At 43.5% G+C, this 25,229-nt stretch overlaps 1 protein-coding gene across 1 annotated transcript in view; it reads right to left on the bottom strand.

The window, feature by feature from the left end:
- Rtn1 (reticulon 1) overlaps positions 1-24,803 on the bottom strand; it is a 202,965-nt gene extending 178,162 nt beyond the window's left edge. Inside the window, exon 1 of the mRNA XM_029484872.2 lies at positions 24,318-24,803. Coding sequence (XP_029340732.1) covers positions 24,318-24,558 — 241 coding nt within the window. The 5' untranslated portion in view covers positions 24,559-24,803. The remainder of the gene's footprint in view (positions 1-24,317) is intronic.
- Between the last annotated feature and the right edge of the window lie 426 nt (positions 24,804-25,229).

The following is a 25,229-nucleotide window of genomic DNA, read 5'->3' on the forward strand; positions in this document are numbered from 1 at the left end:
ACAGTCCCTTATGTAAAGCTCGAGGGATTGTGAGAGAGCATGTATAAAGAATAAGAACCTAAGAATCGGGGAGCTTGCTGTGAGAGTGTATCTCCTAGTGATGTCAGAAGCTTCACCCATGAAGTCCCACTAACATAACTGCCCAGACATGGTCTGAACCAGGATGACACCAACAAAAACAGGGGAAGGCCCATGCAGCCTCAACCCACACAAAGAATTACAGGAAACTAAGGAGAGCTGGGATTAGGAGAGGAGGTCCTCCCACGGGAAGGTCATATCAATGGTTGCCGAGGGCTGAACTGTCATCTCTAAAAACACGCATACAGATAGCACTGTCTGGACCAAGCAGGTTGTAGTTAATATATGTGTACACACAAATACATCTATACATTCCATAACAGTGAAGAAAGGGGTTGTGAGTCTAAAGGACCATGGGGTGGGGCATGTGGGAGAGGCTGGGAGGAAGGTGGGGATGGGGGAAATGTAATTAAATTACAATTTCAAAAATAAACAGCCAAAAAGGATTTAGCTGTATGGCTAGCTGTACAGAATTTGTCTGGCAGGTGAATGAATTTTGAGAGATTTTGTCACAGCTACTCATACTAAATGACTGTTACAAACTCGGCAAGCCAAGCCAGGCGTGGTGGCGCACACCTTTAATCCCAGCACTCGGGAGGCAGAGGCAGGTGGATTTCTGAGTTCAAGGCCAGCCTGGTCTACAAAGTGAGTTCCAGGACAGCCAGAGCTATACAGAGAAACCCTGTCTTGAAAAAACCCAAACCAAACCAAAACAAAACAAAACAAGCAAGCCAGTGTAGCCACGTGTGGTTGAGGAAAAAAATCAGCTGAGTCCAAAGTGACTGGAAGTACAAGCCCAGTTTCTCAAAAGTGAGACCTTGGAGAGACGAATGTCGAGCCTGTGTTCCACACACAGCTAGAAATGGCCACACATCCCAGAGAAGTGGTGTTTCTTAACCACTATCCTCTGCAGCCAAAACTTCACTTCGGACAGCAATGATTACACCACAGAGCTTTGTATCAACACTTAGAAAAGCATTGGGGAAAAAAAGAGACTTATTTTAAGAAAATAAATGGGTTAAGATTTAGGTCAAAAAATCCCAAAATGATTTGTTTGTCCTTAATTTGCTCCATGAAGAGAGCCGCTTTGAGAGTCTCAGCACCCTCCTGGGGGCCTCGCTGGCTCTCCACAAGAATACAGGCTGGCTGAACAGTAGAGTCAGAGAAAGTGGGGGGGGGGGGGGTCAGGTGTGCAGGCAGTTATACGGTCTTATAAATCAACCTTGGAATGCAAGATGACAAAACAAGACTGTGAAAGCTTCCTGACTCGTGAAGAAAGCGACTGCACAGTAATTAGGCACAGGCGTCTTTGAAATGAAAAATGACGAAGGTGAAAAGGACAAGGCACTGAAGAAGCACAGACAACACACACACACACACACACACACACACACACACAGATACATGCTCTCACACATACACATGGGCAACATGAACATCACAGCCCAGATTTGGAGGTCTCGGGACAACTTTGGGAGTCCATTCTCTCCTTCCACCTTGTCAAGGCAGGATCTCTGTTGCCTATGATGCACACTGATGTATAGTGTAGGCTAGCTGGCCCAGTAGCTTCCAGGGGAGGCTCTTGACTCCATCCCCCATTTCTCTGTAGAAATGCTAAGGTCGTCAATACGCACCAACATATCCTGATTTTTTAATGTGGGTTCTGAGAATTGAACACAGGTAGCCAGACTTACATAGCATCCAGCCCCTCAAGGTACTCTGTGTTAAATGTTTGTTTATTCATTCATCCCCTGACTTAGAAGTGTTTTCTGAACACTCTAAGGCCAGATGTTGTTCTAACAGTAGCAGTACGAAGAGTGAGAAATGAACAAGTCTCCTCAACATAAAATGAAGTCTCTTAACATAAGAAAAGAAGAATCAGGTCTTTATAGATGAGCTGTTATATAGGGTTTCTGGGTTTCTGAACAATAGAAGTGATTATATTATTCTTCCTTCCCATATTATGTCAATCAGAAAAGACCAGAAGGTAAAATTTCTGTCCTCAGGGAGAGAAAAACCTTCCTTATTTAGTCTGTGAGCATGCAACAAGAAGAGACTGGACCAGGATGTGAAGGGACCGGAGCAGATCTTTTAACAAGAGCTGTCAGTTTCTGAAGAGCAAGAGGAAAAGAGGTTCAGGAGTCGGCCTGGGGTAAACAGGGCCTCTGCCTAGGGAGCCGCAGTCTATCACATCCTCGAAGTCTGTGGTTCTAAGGAAGAAACTGGGTAGCGAATATGGCAGGCTTTGACTCACACTTCTGTAACACAGTGCACAGTGTGTTCAGGGTTCTAAGTCACCATTCTGAAACCATAAGAGCTCACATATTTGCCTTATCAAACTAAGGAAGCACATTGGGCCTAAAGTAGAACCATGAGCACATTTTACATCCCAGCTCCAGCGAATTTTTAGAAACACCAAGGCAAATTCTCCAAGTGACCCAGAGTCAAGATTGGAACATGCACCTGGTTGCTTCAATCTGGCAGAATGAGGTTTCAGGACCAACAGCACACCTGAGAAATTACAACCACGAGTGCTGTCCAAACACAAATGGCAGACCAGGCTCTCTGTTCTATATGACCTTCCAGTTAGGGACTCAAGGAACCTTTCTAAATCTACCAGAGGGGTTCTACTGCCTCACAGATGTGGAAACCCAGACTCTACAGTCTGCCCAAGTTTATACAACTAGAACGAAAGCAGGACTAGAATTCAGATTTGGACAGAGCTACTCCAGATGTTGCATTATCAAACCTTGCTCTTGTTCATTGCCACCTATCAGAAAACAGCAGATTCAATTAACTCTAAGCTGGAGGGGCAGCATCACAGCAGCTAGCCCAAATGTACCAACATCCTTCCTTCTCCTCACATCCAATGTGTTAAAACCTTTGCACAGTTATCCTAATGATGTGATGGGTTACATATCAGCCAGCATGGAGAACCATAAAAGCTTCCTTATTGTTATCTATCTATCTATCTATCTATCTATCTATCTATCTATCTATCTATCTATCTCTATCTCTATCTCTATCTCTATCTCTATCTCTCTATCTTTTTCTCTGCTTGAAAAATAATGAGCTCTTCTGGAGTAGTCAAGTTCATAGAGAAAGGGAGTAGAATGGTGCTTAGCTTGTCAGGGAGAGGGAAACAGAGAAGGATGTTGAATGGTACAGGGTGGATTCCAAGGCTGGAAAGGGTGATGTTTGCACCACATTGCACATGGGACTTAACACCCTGAACTATTTACTCATAGCCAAGCTGAGTATTACGTGTATTACGTGTATTTTACCATAATTATAAAATGTATTTTGAGAAGGTAACTGGCTGGGAAAGACATTTAGTCCCTCTATTGTTTTACTCAACAAACTATCAAATGAGTAAATGCAGTCAGGACTCTTTCTGATGCATCTTACTGGCCCTGATGCACCTTATCTTCCTCTCTAGCAAAGACAAAAGCTTCACTTAATATTTGTGATCTTTAATGGATTTTAAGGATGGAACTGTGGAACCTACTTAAAATAAATTGGCAGAATTCATTAAGGTCTCATGTATCAGAAAGTGATAATAAAGTTTTAAAAAAAAATCTCAGATTAAAGTTATCTCATCCATCATCTAATAAGTGAATTTGACATTACACAGTCTCTGCATCATTTAAAAATTAAAGTTGAAGAGACTCACAGTCAGCATCTTTAGTACAGGGACATTATATAAAGCATGGCCTGGTGCTTCGAATAGTTTCTCTACATCTATATAAGCCAACACTATTGATGGCCATTCCCTTAAGGTGCAGTGAAACGCAGGTTCAATATTAATAGGTTGCATTTGCAGTGCAGTGCTATCATCTTGGAGAGTGTTTTTCCATTGATTTTTCTCTTCCTGTATCCGCATCTCACTTAACAGCAGCAGCATCCGCCCACAAGGCTGAGCCAGAAACTTAAATAATTTTTCTCTTCTTCATCTCCAAGTTCCTAGCTGCTGTATTTCATAACAGTCTCAGGCCCTCTTATTTAGTCTCACTCTCTCATTTGGATGACCTGAGAAGGTTCTTAACTAACCCTCAGATGGCCCATGCTCCACCCAGCCTCCACACTTCAGGGTGCTTTCCTAAGAGGGTTCCAAGAGGGCTCCTGAGCAGAGGAGAACATCTCAGATGACTCTTTACTGTAATGAGGGTTCTCAGGACAGGTTGTCCACTAGCCCAACCCCATCCTCTTCTCTGGGACACACACGGAATTCCTTGTTAACATCTAGTCATGTCAGGCTTATAGTTCTGGGTCATGTATACTCATAGCTGCTTCTCCATGCAAACTCCCACCACTGGGGGCTGGGGACATGGTTCTGATGGTGGAGTGATTGCCACACAAGCATGGAGCCCAGAACACATAAAACTAGTGGCTGATGGCACACTATAATCCCAGCACTGGGGAGATAGAGGCAGGAAGATCAGAAGTTCATGGCCATCTTCAGAGTGTGAAGCCATGGTGGACTACAGGAAATCCTCTCTCAAAAATAAAATAAGTCCTCACTACTACTGTAATTTTACAGTGCAGGAGAGGGAGATGATTCAAGGCCCAGGGAAGGGGAAGCTACCTCTGCCACAGACAGTTTCACAGAGAACATGGTAGACGAAAAAAGGGAAATCTCTCAAAAGCGCAGCATCACACATGCCTGCAGTACAGTAGAGGGACTACTGGTGGCCTGAACACACAATTGGCCGAGGTTCCATATTTTAACAGATAAATTTGGAATGATTACTAAGAAAACGGAATTTTTCTATAAAAACATCCCCGAGGTCTGTAAGCAGTCACCTAAGAGTGGGGCATTCTGAGATATGACTAAAGTTAGGGTACTCGAAGTCAGTAATACTGCAAAGTAACGATGAGGTCAGAAAAGAATACTGCTCGCACTGATGGCTCTTCCTCACTGACTCCTTGCTACGAGCTCACTCGTGCTGGATTCTGGATGAAGAACAGCTTTTCCTCATATCATAGTAAGTGCCCCTCATTAGCCCCAAGACTCTTTTCTAAGCATTCTCCTCATCCTGGAATTCTGGTCTCTGTGGTCATACCCACAGATCAGAGTAGCCATATGGACAGGAGGATGTACATGCGCACCAGTGTGCTCCACACACCCACTCACCGGTCACTTGTTCCTAAGCATACATCCCAAAGCACCCAGATGCTCTCTGTCCAGGCTTTCTTAGTAGTCTGTTGCTAAGTCAGTTTAATGGACAAAGAAGAGATGGACATTTCAAGGGCCTCAGAGATGTAACCTGGGCCCATGAAGCAGGGAGATAATTAAAGTCTCACATTTAAAAACTGCACATGATTTCACTCTGTAATTCATCTACTTGTCCTAAAAATAGAGTTTTCCGAACAGCTTACTGCAGGAGAAAATTGCCCTTTTTCTAGTCTGGTTCTGAGTGCTCTTGGCTCTTAGCCAGATGTCGGCACACCTGTTTGAGGAGCGCACAGTGCGCCCAGCTCTGAGAGCCATATGCACTCCCAGAGAATCAGCCACTGTGAGGAGACTGATTTTTGTTTATGACACAGGAATAGTATGGAGGCCTAAAGACAAAGGGAACAAAGAGAGCCCTGAGCTCTCTCATCGCTGTTCTAGAAACATCTCCAGCTTGAGAGACAAACAGAAGGAAAGCCAACAAGCACGCAAACCGGAAAAGACACTAAGTCAGGAGAAGCATGGTTCCTGGAGGAGTGGCTCTCCCTCAAGTCACCTGCAGGCCTCGTCCTGCTAATGCTCGTCTTGAAAACTCAGCTCAGTGGCCACTTGCCCTGAGTGCTCTTCTCACTGCCCCTTCTGCTGTATGCATGGTGGAGCAGCCTGAGTAAATATCAGACTTCTTCATGTTAATAATTTGCCCGTCTTTAGTATCTCCTATCAGCCTACTTTATGAACTATTTTGTCTGTAAATTAATTTGAAATGTATAATTATTGATTACATGTCCATTTTATTAATCAAACCTGTCTTGTGGCAGCATGCCCATGAATATAACAAATTGAAAAATGCTTCCAAGTGTTGGGATTGCTTGTTAATTTCGACTGTTGCTATTTCGGTCTCAGGGGTCATAGGGGTTATATAGTCAGCTTAAGGTGTTGTAAAAACTCGTGTAGGAAAAATCCAAACTCTCAAACACTGAATATCAACAAGACATACCCCCAAGTAGAAAATTCCATACCACAAAGCTTTGTTTCACACACAAAAATATTCAGATTACTGCACAAAATCACCTCCAGGTTTTGTGCCTAAGAAGTTTGTGAAATGTGAGTTTTGTTTTTATACTGGGGTGCCATCCCCCAAATATCCATGTGTATGCAAATTTTCCAAGTCTTAAAGAAAAATCCCAAATCTAGAACACTTCTGTTCCCTAGTGGTTTGGATAAGAGACACTTGACCTGTACTGAAAAGAATGTCAGAGTCAGTGACAGAGTGAGTAGAAATTCCAAATGTTAGCACTCAGGAGGCAGAGGCAGGTGGATCTCTGTGAGTTCCAGGCCAGCCTGGTCTACATAGTGAGTTCCAGGACAGCCAGGGCTGTATAGCGAGACCTTGTCTCGAAAAAGGACAAACAAAAACTGACTAAATAATAAAAATGAAACCACAAAGTCCAACAGGGAAATGTAAAGGATATTTGAATTGGGTGTGGTAGTTCATGCCTATAATTTCAGCACACCGTTTGGGAGTTAGAAGCTGGACTATCAGGAGTTCAAAATCACCCTCAGCCACATAATGACTTCAAGGCTAGCTTGGGAAACATTAAACTCAAGTCTCAGGACAAAACCAATTTGAGATTAAGAAGTTCAAAGTAGGCAGGTGATGATAGTGCACGCCTTTAATCCCAGCACTTGGGAGGCAGAGGTAGGTGTTAGTTTGAGGCTAGCCCGTTCTACGGAGCAAGTTTCCACTTCAAAAGTAAGCTTTTTAAAAAAGGTTTCTCATGGGCAACCCTATAGTTGCTGCTTGACCTATGGAGTGATGGGGTAAGCTTTATCTTAGTCCTTTTTACTTAAGCATTAATTTGTCCAAAATTTTTAGAATTTATATAAAATGATATTTGTCTCAGTCAGGGTTTCTATTCCTGCACAAACATCATGACCAAGAAGCAGTTGGGGAAGAAAGGGTTTATTCCGCTTACTCTTCCACATTGCTGTTCATCACCAAAGGAAGTCAGGACTGGAACTCAAGCAGGTCAGGAAGCAGGAGCTGATGCAGAGGCCATGGAAGGATGTTCCTTACTGGCTTGCTCAGCTTGCTCTCTTATAGAACCCAAGACTACCAGCCCAGGGATGGCACCACCCACAAGGGGCCCTCCCCCTTGATCACCAAATGAGAAAATGCCCCACAGCTGGATCTCCTGGAGGCACTTCTCCAACTGAAGCTCCTTTCTCTGTGATAACTCCAGCCTGTGTCAAGTTGACACAAAACTAGCCAGTAGAGTAACCTAATTTGTATTGGCCCCCACCCCAGTGCAGCACCCCCTTCCAAGGGCAGAGCTGCCAGGTGAGTGGCAGGAACTGTGGAGGAAGGGCTGTTAAAGGCAACTTTGTCAAGGGAATCTCATCTCAAAATGCAGTTACCATGGGCATCCATTCACTGTTTAAAAAGCATTAACAAAACTCCATCATCAAATGGCTCTCATCACATCTGTCAAAACTATGCTGCTGTTCGAGTTGGCAGCCTGACATTTTGGTCAAGACACAGAGTGGAAACTTTATGCTGATTATTGTTACAGATACAAACGGGAGTATGGATTAATACTGTACTTGATTTAAGATTAGTCACATGAACTTTCTATGAAAATCAGCTTCCAAGTCCCTTGATCAGTCATGGACTCTACAGACACTGAAAGCTTTTTGAAGATGCGCTATGATCCGAATATGAGGTTAGAAGCATTTTGTGAAGCCAATGAAAAAGACAAAAGAAGGCAGCATCGGATTGCGGAGCTCTGACACACAGGAAGCATGCGCACACACTGGACCTCGGCTAAAGAACATTCGGATTCCTGGAGACAGAACCTCTGCTTGTAGAGACTAGGAGCTGAGTTGAGGGGAAAGAAGCATTAGTCCCTTTGATGCAACATGAACAAGCATATGGACGCAAATATCATCAAAGAAAGGATGGGTAAGACCCCCAACACATACCTGACCATAAGGACATCGTGGGTTAAATTAACATTCCTGAAAATGCATATTCGTCACTGGCTAAAACTTGAACACCATTAAGTCTGGTTTAAGTGACACCCCAACTGGGTCAGTGAGACCTCACTACAAGAGTCCACTTTTGTGTGTAGTCTATGATCCTGGCTGGAAGCAAGGGGGATTGTGCGAGTCCCCTGTAACTCTTTCTCAGATGAACCAGATGATGGACCAAGCCTCTGCTAAATCTCCACTGATCCTTGACCCCCGAGGCTAATGACTGGGGTTTACGGAGCATCCCTCAACCGCTGCCGGGTACCAGGTACCAAATAAATGCCCACTTCCTTCTGTTTCTTCTTTTTCCTCTCTTTTCCTGGCCACTCTTTGTTTCCCAAAGTAAAGAGTACATTTTCCTTTTTATATTTAAACATGATCAAAAGAAAAGCCAATTAAGCCAATGCCCTTATTACCCAAACAGTGCAATGCAATCCAGGGCCGGCTGTGCAGAATGGGGAGGTGTATAAATAGTCCCACATATCTGAGGGAAAACCCTGAGCTAAATTCTTCTTCATTTAGATAAAGTTAATGTGAATTCTTTGGAAAATCCCCAGGGCGAGGAAAGAACATTGCAGCCCACAGACCTGACTCAGCTCCCTGCTCGGTTTCACTGAGTCTGGGGCTGAGGAAGCTCAGGGCAGCTGTCTGAGGAACCCCCGGCATCTTCCCACGTGCCCTTGAGGCTGCTGGGGTCACCCCCACTTAGGAAAGTCTTGGACAGCTTAAGGACCTAAGTGTGAAGTCTGATTTCTGAGGAAACTGAGGGGAAGGACTCCCTGTCGCTCTGGATATTGGAACATAGGGAAGCCTTTTGCCTACCTCTCTGTTCTCTCTATAACCCCGCCCCCTTTTAAATAACGTGCTTCCTCAACAATCTCCTTCCCTCTGTGCACACCTCTCCCCTGGAATGCTGTCTCTTGTTTGCTCTTTTCCTCCACCTTCTCGCCCTTGCTAGCTATGGCCATTCCAGGATGAAACCGATGCACCTTGCCCTTGCTTCCGATGCCCCATCAGTGCGCCGGCTTCCCATTGGCTCCCTAGCACCCCTCCCTCTGAGACTCCGCCTATGGTTTCATTCCCTGCTTGCAAGATGAAGCTGAACCCTATGGCCTGGCTTTGCTGTCCTCTGATACAGTTGTGTTTGTTCGTGGGTTGTATTTCAAAGGCTAATGTGGTACAATGAGAAGCGCCTGGGACTTTGGAGCCCGAGACATGGCTTTAGCCTTGCTCAGTCTACAGGGCCTAAGGAGCTGAGTTTAGATACCCTGTCTGGAAGATTGGTGGAGATTTTTCATTTCTAATACATTTGAAATGAAATAAATTGATGAAAAATTTTTTCAGAAATTATGGTGGTTTAAATAAAAATGGTCCCCGTAGGCTCATGTCACTGGGTGTATGTAGGCTTCGAGATTTCAAATGTTCAAGCTAGGGCTAGCCTCTCTCTCTCTGTCTCTCTCTCTGTCTCTCTCTCTGTCTCTCTCTCTGTCTCTCTGTGTCTCTCTGTGTCTGTCTCTGTCTCTCTGTCTCTCTCTCTGTCTCTCTCTCTGTCTCTCTCTCTGTCTCTCTCTGTGTCTCTCTGTCTCTCTCTCTGTCTCTCTCTCTGTCTCTCTCTCTCTCTGTCTCTCTCTCTGTCTCTCTCTCTCTCTCTCTCTCTCTCTCTCTCTCTCTCTCTTTCTCTCTCCATGCTGCCTTCCAACCCGGCTGTAGAAATCTCATCTACCTCTCCTGCACCGTGTCTGCCTGCATGCGACCAGGCTTCCCACCATAACAATGGGCTAAAATTCTGAACTGTGAGCCAACCCTAACTAGCTGTCTTCCTTCGTAAAAGTTGCTGTGATCATGGTGTCTCTCCACAGCAATGGCAACCCTAACTAAGACAGGGCTTAATGTTCCTGGACATTAGCGTTGCGATTTAATAAGAGCTGAGCACAGACTAGATCACTGTCCCTAAAAAAAGAAATAACATAAATGGCTCTGTGGCCCTACTCCTAATGTGTAACACCTTTACGAGGGGATTTTATTCTGGGCTTATTTATTTTTAAAATCTCCCTTCTTAAAATACATTTTCATTTCTTCATATTATTTACAGACATAAATAGATCAACTCTTATTTTTTGAGACTCTGGATGTACGAACATTACCAACAAGAAATGTTTAGCTTTAAAAGACTGTAAAATTTACAGGAAATACATCTTCATTCATTTTCATGTTATTTTAGTAAGGTACTTGATGCTGGGTAAGATATAAAGAAGGAAGATTCATTTGGCCCACAAGTCTGGCGAATGGCAAGCCCAAGCAGCACGATGTTCCTCAGGTGAGCACTCCCTAGATGATGGTGCTCCTCGGGTGAACACTCATTCCCTTGATAAATGGTGCTCCTTGGGTGAACACTCATTCCCTTGATGATGGTGCTCCTTGGGTGAACACTCATTCCCTTGATAAATGGTGCTCCTTGGGTGAACACTCATTCCCTTGATAAATGGTGCTCCTTGGGTGAACACTCATTCCCTTGATAAATGGTGCTCCTCAGGTGAGCACTCCCTAGATGTTGGTGCTCCTCGGGTGAATACTCATTCCCTAGATAAATGGTGCTCCTTGGGTGAGCACTCCCTAGATGTTGGTGCTCCTCGGGTGAACACTCATTCCCTAGATAAATGGTGCTCCTTGGGTGAGCACTCCCTAGATGTTGGTGCTCCTTGGGTGAACACTCATTCCCTAGATAAATGGTGCTTCCTGGGTGAGCACTCCCTAGATGCATCGGAGCACAACAGAGAAAGCTAGATGGAAGTAGGCATGGGCATGAACAAAATAGATCCAAAACATAATACATTGATGCAGATTTGTTCTTTCTCCCACTCTCGTAGAATAAAATAGAAACAGTTCTTTAGCACCATGACTTCAATTTAAATAAATAAATAAATAAACCCATGTAAGTTCAATCCTGATAATTTAAGCATGCTGGGTTGTACTTTACTCTTCAATTACATAGAACAAAAAGCTTTGGTAAACAAATTAATGGTGTGATGAGCAGTGGCAACTCCAGACTTTCTGAAGGTCCGGCACAACTCACAGGGTGAGGGGCAACCACTGGTTTAAGGGGCAAAAGACTCAGCTTTTCACTCGGAATTGGGCCTCCATTTATTTCAAGGTGCTCCGCAGGCAGCTTGCTGGGTGCTTCTTTCCTGAGAGGAAGGTCTGGCTTTGAGTGGATGCATTTTGCTCATGGCCTTTGGTGTCTTCTTGTTGCTAGTTTTCCCAGGATCTAGTCTGAGATATATTAAGAAAAAGAAAACCTAGAGAGTGTGTTGTTATGTCCAATTTCACATCACAAGGTTCCTAGAAAGTCTGACTTCTCTCCACATTTCTGTCTTTTTATATGTATCGTGTATATATAACACCCAGGGTTTCTTGGCTTTCTTTAATGCAGGAAAGAAAAGGGAAGTCTGTGCTCTCCATCTTGCAGAGCATTGGATTAGTTATCTAGGCCAGCTCTAACCTGGTGAGACAAAAGACTAGGTTGCAGAGTCCACAAGGCCACAGGATGGGAAGTGCAGGATTCGTTGCACATCACTATTGCACAGGCTGCCTTTTCCAGGCCAACCCCTGAACATCCCTGAGACTGCCTCTGTCTGTTCCTCTTCTGTCTCTGTCTTTTGGTTGTGACACTCCACCCTTTAAGGGACCCGGTGTTTTTGAACCTGTGCAGTCAAGCGATTCTTGACAGACATGGAGTTTGTACTGTTCAAGTGCCTGTACCCTGCCCTCAGCTTTTCCTTTTGTATGTGTTGGTCATCCCTCCCAGCTAGAGAGTAATACACTCTGGAGGAGATGTGCATAAAAGTATACCTCGTGCCCCTCTGTTCCCTTAGTTTCTAGCACAATACCAGGAATAATGGAGTGGCTCGTACAGCCACATTGGTATGCTGGTTTGAATGAGAATGGTCCCTGTAGATTCATATGCTTGAATGCCCCCCCCCCACACACACACCCCCTGCACTACTTAGTGGCGATGTTTAGGAAGGATTAGAAAGTGTGGCACTGTTGGAGGAAGTGTGGCCCTGTTAGAGGAAGTATGTCTCTGGGGTGGGATTTGAGATTTCAAAAGCCCTTGCCAGGCTCAGGGTCACTCCTTTGCCTGCTGCCTGCAGAACAAGATGTTAAGTTCTTAGCTACTGCTTCAGCACCATGCCTGCCTGCCTCCTGCCATGATCCCTCTGAAACTGCAACCAAATTCCCCCGTTAAATGCTTCCTTTTGTGGGTTGCCTTCGTCATGTGTCATCACAGCCATAGGACAGTAACTACGGTAATTGGTGCTTCTTATGGCTTTAACTTGCATCTGATGATCTTGCTCCCCCGACTGGAGGTCTATGGATGGCTACATGTGAGCAAGATGTCTGCAGACTTCTTGCAGAAGTACTAACTTTTCAGAGCTAAAAAAAAAAAATCCATGTCACAGATTGTGGTGACCTTGGCTTTTGTCTCCTATTTCTGACAACTAGATCTGCAATAGCTCAAATACAATTTCTTACTGTCCAAGTCTGTTCTAAATGAGTGAGCAAAACAGAGTTCAAATACTTTGAAATATATATCACATATATATTTCAAATATCATATATGTGTGTGTGTATATATATATATATATATATATATATATATATGATATTCAAAAATCACCTGCAATGAAGATAAAATCTTTGGTTTATAACAGATTTTATAATAATCTCATTCAGTAGATAAATTAGCAAATTCATGTTGGAAAGTTTGAAAGAGCTGTTTGAGATGAAAATATACACTAGAAGACAATGAACAAACATGGCCTTACGTGAGTAAATAATATGCCACAAATGCACGGATAGTGAGACAGGGGAATAAAGAACAAACCAGATGATACCTTTAACATTGCAGAAGTCATTAATGGATTTCCAAAATATTTTACATTTATAATATTTATGTTGAGTATTTATGGAGCTAGATCTGGTACTAAAAGGGAAAAGGAAGAGAGTTGGGAAATAGAAATTAAAAATGTTTGCAGATCATATGTTTAATATGTAGGCTAGGCTACTGCCCCAAGACTGGACACCATGATAAAATTCTTAAGCGTTACATTGGGGAATTTTCTTATCAATGGAGAAGTAGAGAGGGGTTTTAAAAGCTACAGTTTTGTGGAGAATGCATGATAGGTCACTATTCCTAGGTTAACTATGGTTTTAATGATGGATACTATCCATGGTTTTATTAGGTGGCTTCTGAATTTGCTTTTGAGAAACATGTAGAAACACAGTAAGCACAGTGTCCAGTGATAAGGACAAGAAGCATCGCTCTCCCAGGAAGGCATGGAGATCAGGCATCGCAAATACCCTCCTTTCTCAAGTTCTCCATCAAATCAACAACCTCCTCGCTTTTGCTTAAACATGTGTAACTGAGAGACAACTCTGTCCAGCCTTGTTTAATTACTAGAACACTATTCTTCACTCAGAAGAAACCCACTTCTCCGAATTATTCATCTCAGTTCTCCCCTGGGAAGTCAGCTGGGTCTTGTCGCCTTCTCTCACTTCATCAAATTGACTTTAGGTATCAGATCTCATGCAATTCTTTTCTTCTTGTTAACAAATACCTTCCTCCTGCAGCTTCTCACGTGGTCCATCTGTCAAAGGCATCATTACTTCACAGTTGTCCCTGCCATGCCTCGCTCATCCACGTCTCAGAACACGCCACTCACTCTTGCTATCATTTTTAAGTCTGGCCTGCCGACAACAGACAGGAGCCTATTTCCTCCTACTGTGTCCACCAGGAACTCTCTATGAATACTATTTGGGATTATAGAAAAGGTTTTCATAAGGTCACCATACCACTGGTTCATATCTATTTAATTACAACCCTCAATGTTCTCAAATCCAGTCAAGAACTATTTAAGATTCATTTCCTACCTTCTGCACACATTAAACATATTTTTATGAACCTATACTCAGGGTTTTATATTTATGGCTTCACGGACCACCCCTTTTTTATGTAAAAAGAATATATGCCAGTAACAAAAAGTAAGAGATAGAGCTTAGCTTTATCTTTTTTTGTGTGTGAGTGCCATGAATATGCCTCAAATGGCTTTGTTTTCTTATTTATTTATTTATTTATTTATTTATTTATTTATTTATTTAATCCCAATCTCTGTCCCCTCCCCCAAGACAGTTTTTTTTCTTTTTTTTTAATATTAGGTATTTTCTTCATTTACATTTCCAATGCTATCCCAAAAGACCCCCCATACCCTCTCCTCCACTCCCCTACCCACCAACTCCCACTTCTTGGCCCTGGCTTTCCCCTGTACTGAGGCATATAAAGTTTGCAAGACCAATGGGCCTCTCTTTCCAATGATGTTCGACTAAGCCATTGTCTGATACATATGCAGCTAGAGACACGAGGTCTGGGGGGCACTGGTTAGTTCATATTGTTGTTCCACCTATAGAGTTGCAGACCCCTTTAGCTCCTTGGGTGCTTTCTCTAGCTCCTCCATTGGAGGCCCTGTGATTCATCCAATAGCTGACTGTGAGCATCCACTTATGTGTTTGCTAGGCCCCGGCATAGCGTTACAAGAGACAGCTATATCTGGGTCCTTTCAGCAAAATCTTGCTAGTGTATGCAATGGTGTCAGTGTTTGGAGGCTGATTATGGGATGGATCCCAGGGTATGGCAGTCTCTACATGGTCCATCCTTTCATCTCAGCTCCAAACTTTGTCTCTGTAACTCCTTCCATGGGTGTTTTGTTCCCAATTCTTCTTAGAATTGGGGCAAAGTGTCCACACTTTGGTCTTCGTTCTTCTTGATTTTCATGTGTTTTGCAAATTGTATCTTGTATCTTGGGTATTCTAAGTTTCTGGGCTAATATCCACTTATCAGTGAGTACATACCATGTGAGTTCTTTTGTGATTGGGTTACCACACTCAGGATGATGCCCTCCAGGTCCATCCATTTGCCTAGGAATTTCATAAATTCATTCTTTTTAATAGCTGAGTAGTACTCCATTGTGTAAATGTACCACATTTTCTGTATCCATTCCTCTGTTGAGGGGCATCTGGGTTCTTTCCAGCTTCTGGCTATTATAAATAAGGCTGCAATGAGTGAGCATGTGTCCTTCTTACCAGTTGGGACATCTTCTGGATATATGCCCAGGAGAGGTATTTCGGGATCCTCCGGTAGTACTGTGTCCAATTTTCTGAGGAACCACCAGACTGATTTCCAGAGTGGTTGTACAAGCTTGCAGTCCCACCAACAATGGAGTAATGTTCCTCTTTCTCCACATCCTTGCAAGCATTTGCTATGGACCACCACTCTTGTCTTCCCCTCAAATCCCATAGACTGGAGCTCAGGACATCATATTCTTTATTCTTACCTAAAGTTATCAGTTACTATGCCATTCATAGCCACTCTCACTGTCTGTTATGAGTCTGTGTTATTAGCAATCATCTAAGTGCTCCCTCACCTCACCACCATCCTGGAATCTGCTCTTCCAACAAGCTATCCTCTCCTCTTTTGGATGACCATCTACCTTCCAATCTCTATCCTAAACACCTCAACTCTCCAGTTGATGCCTCTTATTCTTTGAGCTCTCTTACTCTAAACTCCTTCCCCCAGCAGAGCCTAATCCCTTGTTTGTCACCTTTATCTATGCCTCATCCATGCCACCAGATCCAATGATGATGCGTTACAGATTTACCACCTTGCACAGGACCTCAAATTTACAGCCATAGTTACTGTAAAATAAAAACAGAAATCACCTAACCATTTACCTACTCTAAACCAAAGTTTGGCTGAATGTGGCTAGAAAAAAAAGAGACGAGAAAGAGGGGAGAAGGAGGAGAAGACAAGGAGGTTATCATATATGGTGACTTTATTATGGTATATATGGTGACTCTACACAGTGTATATGGTGATTTTATATCATGTATATGACTTTTCTCACACATGCTTAAGACTACATATTCCAAGGGAATCCCAAAAGCTGATCAGAATTCTTATGATCTTCCCCCATCCTTTTACTCTCGCTTTCACCTAGACCATAATACCCTCACTCCTTTCTCAATATCTCAGCAATTATGGAATTAGACACTTAACTTTCAGTTAAGATGTCTAGATAAACAAGTATGTCAGAAATCCTTGACTGTGAAAACTGGCTCACTTATGACCATATCTCTCTATCCACAACTACCAAGTGTGCATTGCTAATCCAGACCATGTTCCATCCCCATCCCCACTGGACACTGAAAACTTGACATCTCCACCTGGGCACCTGTTATTTCAAAATCAACAATTCTGAAACCTAACTCCTTGTTTGACCCTTAAACCCTGCTCTCTCTAAAACTTAACTAATCCGAGTGGACAGCAACCCAAATTACATTTGCTCAAGTTAAATAAGTCAAATCATTGCACAATCTGAATGATTTTTTCCCTCTCACATATCATCTATAATTCATTGATATACAATATTACCTTCAGAAAATACATTATGATTGTGTCTAGAATGTGACAACTTTTCATCTCCTCTAAGGTAATCTCTCTGGTTCATGCCATCATGACCTACTAACTGCTCATTCCTCCTCCAAATCTACCACCATCATTCCTGTGTTGGATTCTCGACCTGACGAGCAAAGTAAGCTGCATAAAATTGGTCCCCTGCTAGGGGTAAAGACCTTTGACCTTTTCACTCAGAGTTAAATAGCCAAAGGGGCGACATGGGCTAAAAGGACCCGATCTTGCCTTTCAGCCTTTGCTTGTCTACTGTTCTTCCCAGGTTCGCTTCACTGTTCTTCTTGGTGCTGTCTGAATGTTCCAGCAATACTCACGGTAGCTTGTGCCCAATGTCTGAAATGAACTCTTGGGCCTCTCCTCTCCTGCAAGTTTGTTCGGTGCCACCTTATCAAAGAAATCTCTCTAGCCATCCCTCTGGCTCCTACTTCTCAGTTTGGGCTTCTCCATGGTGCTTTATATCCCTCTTGGGCGTCCTTTCTGGTTGCAGTCTCCTCCCTCTCCTCCCCAACCCGAGGCCCCCAAAATATACTTTCAGGAAAACAGATTCTTTTCCCCCTACCATATCCCAATGCCTACACAACACCTGGTATATATCAGGGATTCACTAAACCATAGTAGAATTGTGAATCAAATACTATCTTATTAAAAAGTAAATAAGGAATAAACTTTGTTTTTCTCTGTTAAATTATAAGACTGTCTAACACACATTTTCCTGCTATACAAAAATTTAAATTAAGGCAAAAGAGTTGTTAAGAAGAGTTCATCTTGCTGCTTTTGAGTAAACACTAAAATATATTTTTTCTCCTAATGCTACCCTGTGGCATATCAGCCATCCTTTAAAACAATAAGATTTGTGCCATTAAAGAACATACTTTCTATACCTTTTACAAGTTGAGTTCTTGGATATAATCAGTGCTGTGTATATAATGGTAATTCCAAAAAGAGATGATAATTCAGATGGTAAGTCTGAAAAGAGAACAATTATATTGTGTGGTCTGTATCTTAGTGAGTCTTGAATTTCTGGAGATTAACACCATCCTTGTTTTGAAACCATTTATATTTTCTATAAAATGCATTATTAGCTTCAACTCTTGGCCAGAATTAAAGATTTTGCCGTTCAGGATTTGAGAATGGATTGTGTTGTTCTTCTGTCTTTGAGAAAGTATCCATTTTAACGCTCAGGACTTACTCATCTTCTCCAAAGATACTTGGAGTAATGTTGAAACTGCCCATCCATCGCCTCGAGCTATAGGTAGGGTGAGCTGAGGACGGCCCTCATCACAGCCACAACAAGGGATCTGACTTATGGTGAGTTCCCACCTCCCCGTGTGCTTGAACATTCCCAGTCTGCCCATTTGTATCACGCAAGGCAACCATGAAGTGGGAAGCTTTTTCCTCTCTTTTCTCCCACACTAGCATTACGGCATCCTGACAAACAGTAAGCTCTCTAGTTCATGATCTTCTTCTCATTCTTCTCTTCAACCTCAAATAGTATTTAAAGAAACAAACACCCAACTGTTTTTTTTCTTGTTGTCTTTTTTTTTTTTTTTACCATGTTCTCTATGGTGACTTCAGTGAAGAGTGTTCACGTATTGATATATTAGGCTCCTGAAAACATGCCCTCTGTCTTCTTTGCCCTCTGAGTTCTCCAGCATATTTCTCTAAGCTTCCTTGGTCACTACTGAAATTTAATTATAGAATCGTAAGGCACTGTGCATGTTTCCAAAAGGCAGAGAGAACCAACAGCCCTGCCCAGCTATGACACTGATGAGCCTCAGTGGCCCAGCATGGCATTATAACCCTGAGGGAGAGCTGTGGCACATGGATCTTAGCAGTAGCCAACATCTCTTCAGTTATACTTAAAATCCACTCAACAGGAGGGAGATCATGAGACGAGAAACCTATGTAACTATTCAGTGCTAGTGAAATCATGGTTATTGGGGAATGAACAACCACCTATTCCCTAACAACAACCTACAAACATTTGTCCGGATACCCACAGATGAGTATAGTCTTCACCCCTCATCAAGAAAACTTCTCTTTGCAACAAACAGAGACCACTACAGAGCCCATCAAATTATATACTTCTGGAGCCCCCAGCCCCAATGGATACATTCCCAAAACACTCCCACACTTAAGTCTCAGGGAACATTGCAGAAGGAGTGGAAAGATTGTAAGAACCAGAGGATCAGGGAGATTTCTGCAAGACCATGTCTCCTAGTAATATGACAATTTACACCCCATAGTTCTCATCAACATGGCTGCCCAAATGTGGGTGGAACAGTGATGAACCAGTGAACACGCCTGAATAGAGAAAAGCCCACGTGGTCTCAACTGTAAGCAAAACTGTAGGCAACTGAGGAAAGCTGGAGACAGGAGAGATCTTATTCTCCAGCGAAGATCACAACAACTACTTGTCCAGTCCCAAATCGTCAACCCTGAAATCATGTAGCATACAAGTGGCATTTATATGGAATGAGCAAGTTATATTATATATATATATATATATATATATATATATATATATATATAGAGAGAGAGAGAGAGAGAGAGAGAGAGAGGGAGAGAGAGAGAGAGAGAGAGAGAGAGAGAGAGAGAGACGGACAGAGACGGAGAGAGATATTTGGAATATATATTTCAATTATATACACATATTCCATATACATATATATGTACATATATATATAGAGAGAGAGAGAAAGAGAGATTTGAAATATATATGTGCATGTGTGCATATCCATGAAATAACAATTAGTGAAAAAGGAGGCCATGAATTTGAAGGATAGAAAAGAGAAATATATGAGAGGGTTTGGAGGAAGAAAAGGGAAGGGAGAACTGTCACAATTAAATTATAATCTCAAAAATAATAAACATATGTAAACCAAACCATAATAAATGAAATTGAAGATCCTGGAGTACAACTTAACAGAATTATTTCTTTGAAGAAGGGCAGAACAAGACAGAGAGTGAAAGCGAAATGGATTTATTTCCCATAGCTATATATGCAGAGCAAGCTGCACTCATGTTTATGTGTCTTGTGCTGACCTCAGAGAGCTAACTCATGCCCTCGCTCCTGTGACTCGGGATAATGGCGGTGGCCTTCCAGTCAAGCTCCAGGAAAGATCTGAGAATGAGAAAAATAAGAACTGACACAAAGGGAGAGTTTGCCTAAACTGAACATGCATGTGAGACAACAGGGCATGTTTTCTAGGAGTCCTTGTCCTGTGACCAGCGAGGGCATGTGGTAACTGTGCACCAGGGTGCACTGAGCAGTTTCTCAGTTTACGGATAAAAAATTTAATAATCCGTGCTACCTAGGATGGACAGTAAAATGGGCAATCAATACCTTGCCTCCAAAACCTCAGTACTAGAAGTTCATATGCAACCTAGAAAAAGAACAGAAACAGGTCTATTGGTGGGTGGGGGGAGATGGAGGGGCGGGGAGGAGCAAAGTGAGTTTCCAGACTGGTGACTTCAAAAACATCCAGAAAGTCCTGATCATATCCATTTTCAATGTGTTTTTAAAGTGTAGCTATGTGTTAATGTAACCGACCCTTTGTATTCAGAGATGTATACCATATTTAACTGTTAGATCAGCAGTTTTCAACCTGTGGGTTATGACCCCTTAGAAGGTCGAACAACCCTGCATATCAGATATTTACATCACAATTCATAACAGTAGCAAAATATCAGTTATGAAATAGCAACAAAAATAATCCTATGGTTGGGGGTTATCACAACATGAGGAACTGTATTGAAGGGCTGCAGCACTAGGAAGGCTGAGAACCACTGGGCTAGACTGTATCCAGAGGCTGTATCTAAAGAAATACATTGCATTATGTTTCCAGACTATTTTACTCTTTCTACAGACTGCAGAAGCAAGGGGTAGTGCCACTTTTTGTTTCAATATCACTGTGACTTTCTCAAAATATGAAAGAGAGATTAGAACTTATGCCTTTTGAAGGGTAGTGCCAGAAAGCATTAACACACACACAAATACACTCACACCTATCAAACACATACAACAGTGAATACAGTCTACTCAGTTTCCAAAAACAACGACTGGAAGAGCAGTGTAGTTTCCTAGATGGGGTATATATAATATCCTCCATGTAATTTAAATCAGGATAGATGGAAACAGAAGTATTACATTTGGCTTCTTAAAAATGTAATTTTCAACTTCATAGTCCCAGGAATCTATATCAAAGAACTTTTCCTTTTCTTTTTGCAATTATTTACAAAATTATGTCAAATTGATCCAGAGAAAGGTGCAGCTGAGGCAGTCCATTCTGACCTGGTTCTCCTGGCCGGTTCCTATTCTGTCTTCCACATGGCTGCCCATGCCGCCAACAAGTGAATTCCCAAAGCAGGCGATGAGTTAACATCTTACCATTTCAATTTGTTCAAAGGTTCTTTTTTTAAAAAAAATTTTCTGTAAACAAAAGGCTATTCTTCTCTCCTTTTGTTTTTGTGTGCTCCTTTTGACTAGTTCCCAGGAATAAAATAACTGACCGTGGGGGTGGGGGAGAGAGAGAGAGAGAGAGAGAGAGAGAGAGAGAGAGAGAGAGCAGTTGCTCTTAGCGTCCTTTGTATAAAACTATGAGAAGCTGGCAATGCCTCCTCAGTTAGCAGCCCTGACACTCTCACTCTGCAGCTTCCACATGGTACTCTGACTGTTCCTTGGCCAAAGCCATCGTTGCACATGCCCACTAGCAATTTTAGATGTGAAAGATTATAGTGCAAGAAGAAACTGTTATTTTTTTGTTATTGTTGGGAATTTTCCATCCTACACAAGTGTCAGAAGCAGTGAGGATAGCTGAAAATCCATTCAGTGTAACAGGTCCTTATAGCTTGTTTGAATGGTGTTGATACAGACACACACAAACACACATACATGCATACATACAAACATACATATATACATAGATACATATTCTGGGAGTTGACTGAGAATATTTTTTAAACTATTTCTTGGGGGACTTTAATTACCATCAGTATATAAAAATAAATAACAGAATTTCTGGCCAGATGGCATGATCAATGGTTCATTTTCAGGAAAAAAAAAGTTTTAAAACACCCATATCTGTCTGTATGTGAAAATGAAGCCTCCTGTTTATCCGCTTCCTGCTTAAAGTCTTAAGTTTTGTCTCCATTGAAATTGAGGCCTCAAGTGTTCTTTCAAAAGATAAATAATAATAATAATAATAATAGTAATAACAAAGTAGCCTTCTTCTGCTTGGAGGACACAGTGAGAAAACGCCTGGAGGCCCGGAGGCAGAGCCACTGCAAACACACACTCTGGGATGCCTTAAGCTCAGGCTTCACAGCCTCAAGAACATCAGGAAAACTGGTTTCTATTTATAAAGCAAAATATAAAACTGCAAAGTCAAGCAAGGTGCTCCACGGTCATCCCCCACGTTTTGTGACCAGTACACTAATTTGGTTTTTTTCTTACACTGAAAAAAAAAAAAAAACCCTGCAAAAATAGCATATAAGGAGATTGGTCCTGCTTTTATTGGAATTTTTCAATAAATGTCTATTTACTTGGCTGCCATTTCCAACACCCATATCATATACACCAGCCTATCTTGTCTATGAAGTAGACTTTGGAAATTTAAAATACAAGCCAGACAACAACCATATGAGAAATCCTTTCCTGGACAATAATCAACGAAAGCATTTCCATACAAATATGTACCCACCCAAACTTAGAACCTTGTTTGGTTTTATTAGTTAATTTAATGCTCAGGAAAGGAAACCCCTAAATTGTTTGACAATACAAAATATCTTCATAATAAAGATGCTAAATGTGGAAGATGCTATTTCATCTAGTACCAGGACATTTCATCTGTCTAACTGGTAGAGTAGATTTGTAAATGTTTTCACCATTAAAAAGAAATGATCACAGCTTGATTTAATTATTCCATAATACACACTATCAAAACATTATATTGCATAAGCTTTAGGTTATCGTTTGCTGTTTGCTTTTGCAGTTGTTTTCATTTCTTTTCATTTGGACGCAAGAAGTTCTAAGAGCGACCAGGAATCTATTATTCTGTTTAAATCCTATAACCCATAACAATATATGACAAATAGGGCTGTCAACCTTTGGGTCTTTTCACATTTAGTTTTTCCCTTCCTCCCTCCCCCTCCCTGCCCCAACCTCTTCTATCCCCTCCCCCTCCTGCCCTGCCCTTCCTTCTTTGGCTTGCTTCTCTTTTTATTTCTTGGTCCCCACTTCTCTTCCCATTATTCAACACATTCTCCAAATCTCCTTTCCTGGCTTAAACCATGTTTGTTCTAGAGCAGAGTTTAGGCAACCCGAGGCACTCCATATAACCCTCGAGAGGGGGTGGCTTAAGAAAGGGGTTTCCCTAAATCAGCTGCCAGGAACACATACGCCAGTCCCACCCTCATCGCCTCCTCCAGGAACACCCACTCCCCAGGCCTCACACTACATTACCCAAACTACACAACTCCCACTCCAGCACAGCAGAGCCTCTCTCTCAGACAACAGCACAACACAACACCCCCTACAGTATTCCTTCTGAAAACAGCGATAACCAGGTAGCCGCCCCTCCCCCGCGGCGCCTGTCTCTAGCTTCAAACAGTCAGGAGGAGCCATGGCCCTAGGGTTGATTCCACCAGGTAAGGATTTGGAGCGAAGGGCAAGTCAGGGGGAAAGAGAGGCCCAATCACTGACAATTTTTCAAAACGCAAAGATGAGTTCAGACTGCTGGGTAAACTGAGGCTGGACCACTGGCCACAGTCCCAGCATTCCAATCTGCAGCTGCTAAGACCTTCACATTTTAGGGGTTTCAAGTTTCAATACTCTGATAGATTCAGAAAAGAGCGGCTAGGAAATAAAGAAGGAAGGCTACAACTTCCAACCCTCCCAACAATGCTGTCCCTCCGGAATTCAGCTTGGGACTCTTGGGGGTTTGTTTTCTGCGCGGGAGAAAGAGCTGAGCTGGAGGAAAACTGGAAAGGAGTAGGGTGTGGTGATTCTTTGAGGGAAGAGAAAGGGAACACAAAGTCTCTGCGGTACTCCGGTGCCCTAAACCCAGCGGGAGGGTCCTGAGGCGGTGGGCCCGCCCGCTGATCAGTTAGTTGTCTACCTCTGCTGTCGCCCGTGGAGCACGCTGAGCGCAAACACGCCCCAGAAAAACATCACAACCTGTCACTCCCCGCCCTGCTGCCCTGAGACCCCTGACGAGAAGAGAAAACTTGTTCCGGGGCGCAACAGAAGCCAGGCTTGCCAACGAGGACAATGTCTAAGGCTGAAAAAAAGAGTAAAAATGAAATTACTGGACCAACAGCCTTCTTCCTCCTAGCCGCTGGCAGCACCCTGCTGTTTTCCACCAGTCCGCTAATATTTACAGTCGCCAGGAGCGAACCCCTACCTCCAGGTAGACAGGCCAGGAAGACGCAGAGAAAAGCTGTGGACTAGGGGACCCACAAGAAACACGGTCCCGGCCTCCATTTGCGGGGTCGCGGTGCGGGCCGGCTTACCTGTGGATGCAGTTTCCATGGCGACGGGAGGCGACCGGGCGGGGCCGGAGCACAGTTCCCGCGACGACGCTACCCCAGCTCCAGTGCCCGACCCCCAGGCGGGCTCCCCATCCTGCTGCTCTGGCCTGGCCCCCATCACTGCCGTCTCTTCGTCTTCCCCATCCCCCCGGCCCCCGAACCACTGGGACCCGGGGCTACCCAGAGACAGCGGCTCATCTTGCAGATCCGGCGGTGCGGCCATGGCTGGCTGTGCCCCAGGCTGGGCTACTGTAGCTTGGCAAGGCCGGGGTGCGGTGGCTAGGGACGCGGACGCTCCGTGCTGCTGTCCCTACCGGGACTCCGGGCTCCAGAAGGCTGCAGAGTCTCCGCGCCACCGTCGCTGCTTTTGCTGCAACTCGGGCCGAGCCGCGGCTGCTGTTCTGGGCGCTTCGGCTCCTCCTTCTCCCCCTCCTCTTCCTCCGGGGCCCCGGGGCGGCTGCCGCCCGCGCTCCTCCCCTGCTCCAGAGGCAGCTTGCTGTGCCTGCGCTGCTTCGCTACTCCCAAGCCTGTTATTACGCAGGTGAAAATGGCCTGCTTGGTCCGAGTCCTCCCTAATGCACGTCAGCCCCGGGCCTGCTAATGGCAGCCTCTGATTAGGGAATGTGCCAAACCCACTGGTTTTACTCTTTATCTGGGGAAGAATACACAGAGAGGACCAGCAGGTACCGGCTGCAGCTTGACTAGACAAGAAGTTAAAACCAGACTGGAGTCCTAGGACTCTAGGATAGAAAGCGAATCTCAGAACAACCGTTCTGAGGGTTAGTTGCATAAAGGACACTGGCCTGAGCCTTGACCTGGTGATCTGCAACCTGGAGGTTAAATCCTTCATCCTGAAGTTTCCAGAACCGGCCCAAACAAACAATAACAAAACAG

Source organism: Mus caroli, unplaced genomic scaffold (genome assembly GCF_978045245.1).
Source record: "Mus caroli unplaced genomic scaffold, Mus_caroli_1 scaffold_14, whole genome shotgun sequence".
Classification (NCBI taxonomy): Eukaryota; Metazoa; Chordata; class Mammalia; order Rodentia; family Muridae; genus Mus; species Mus caroli.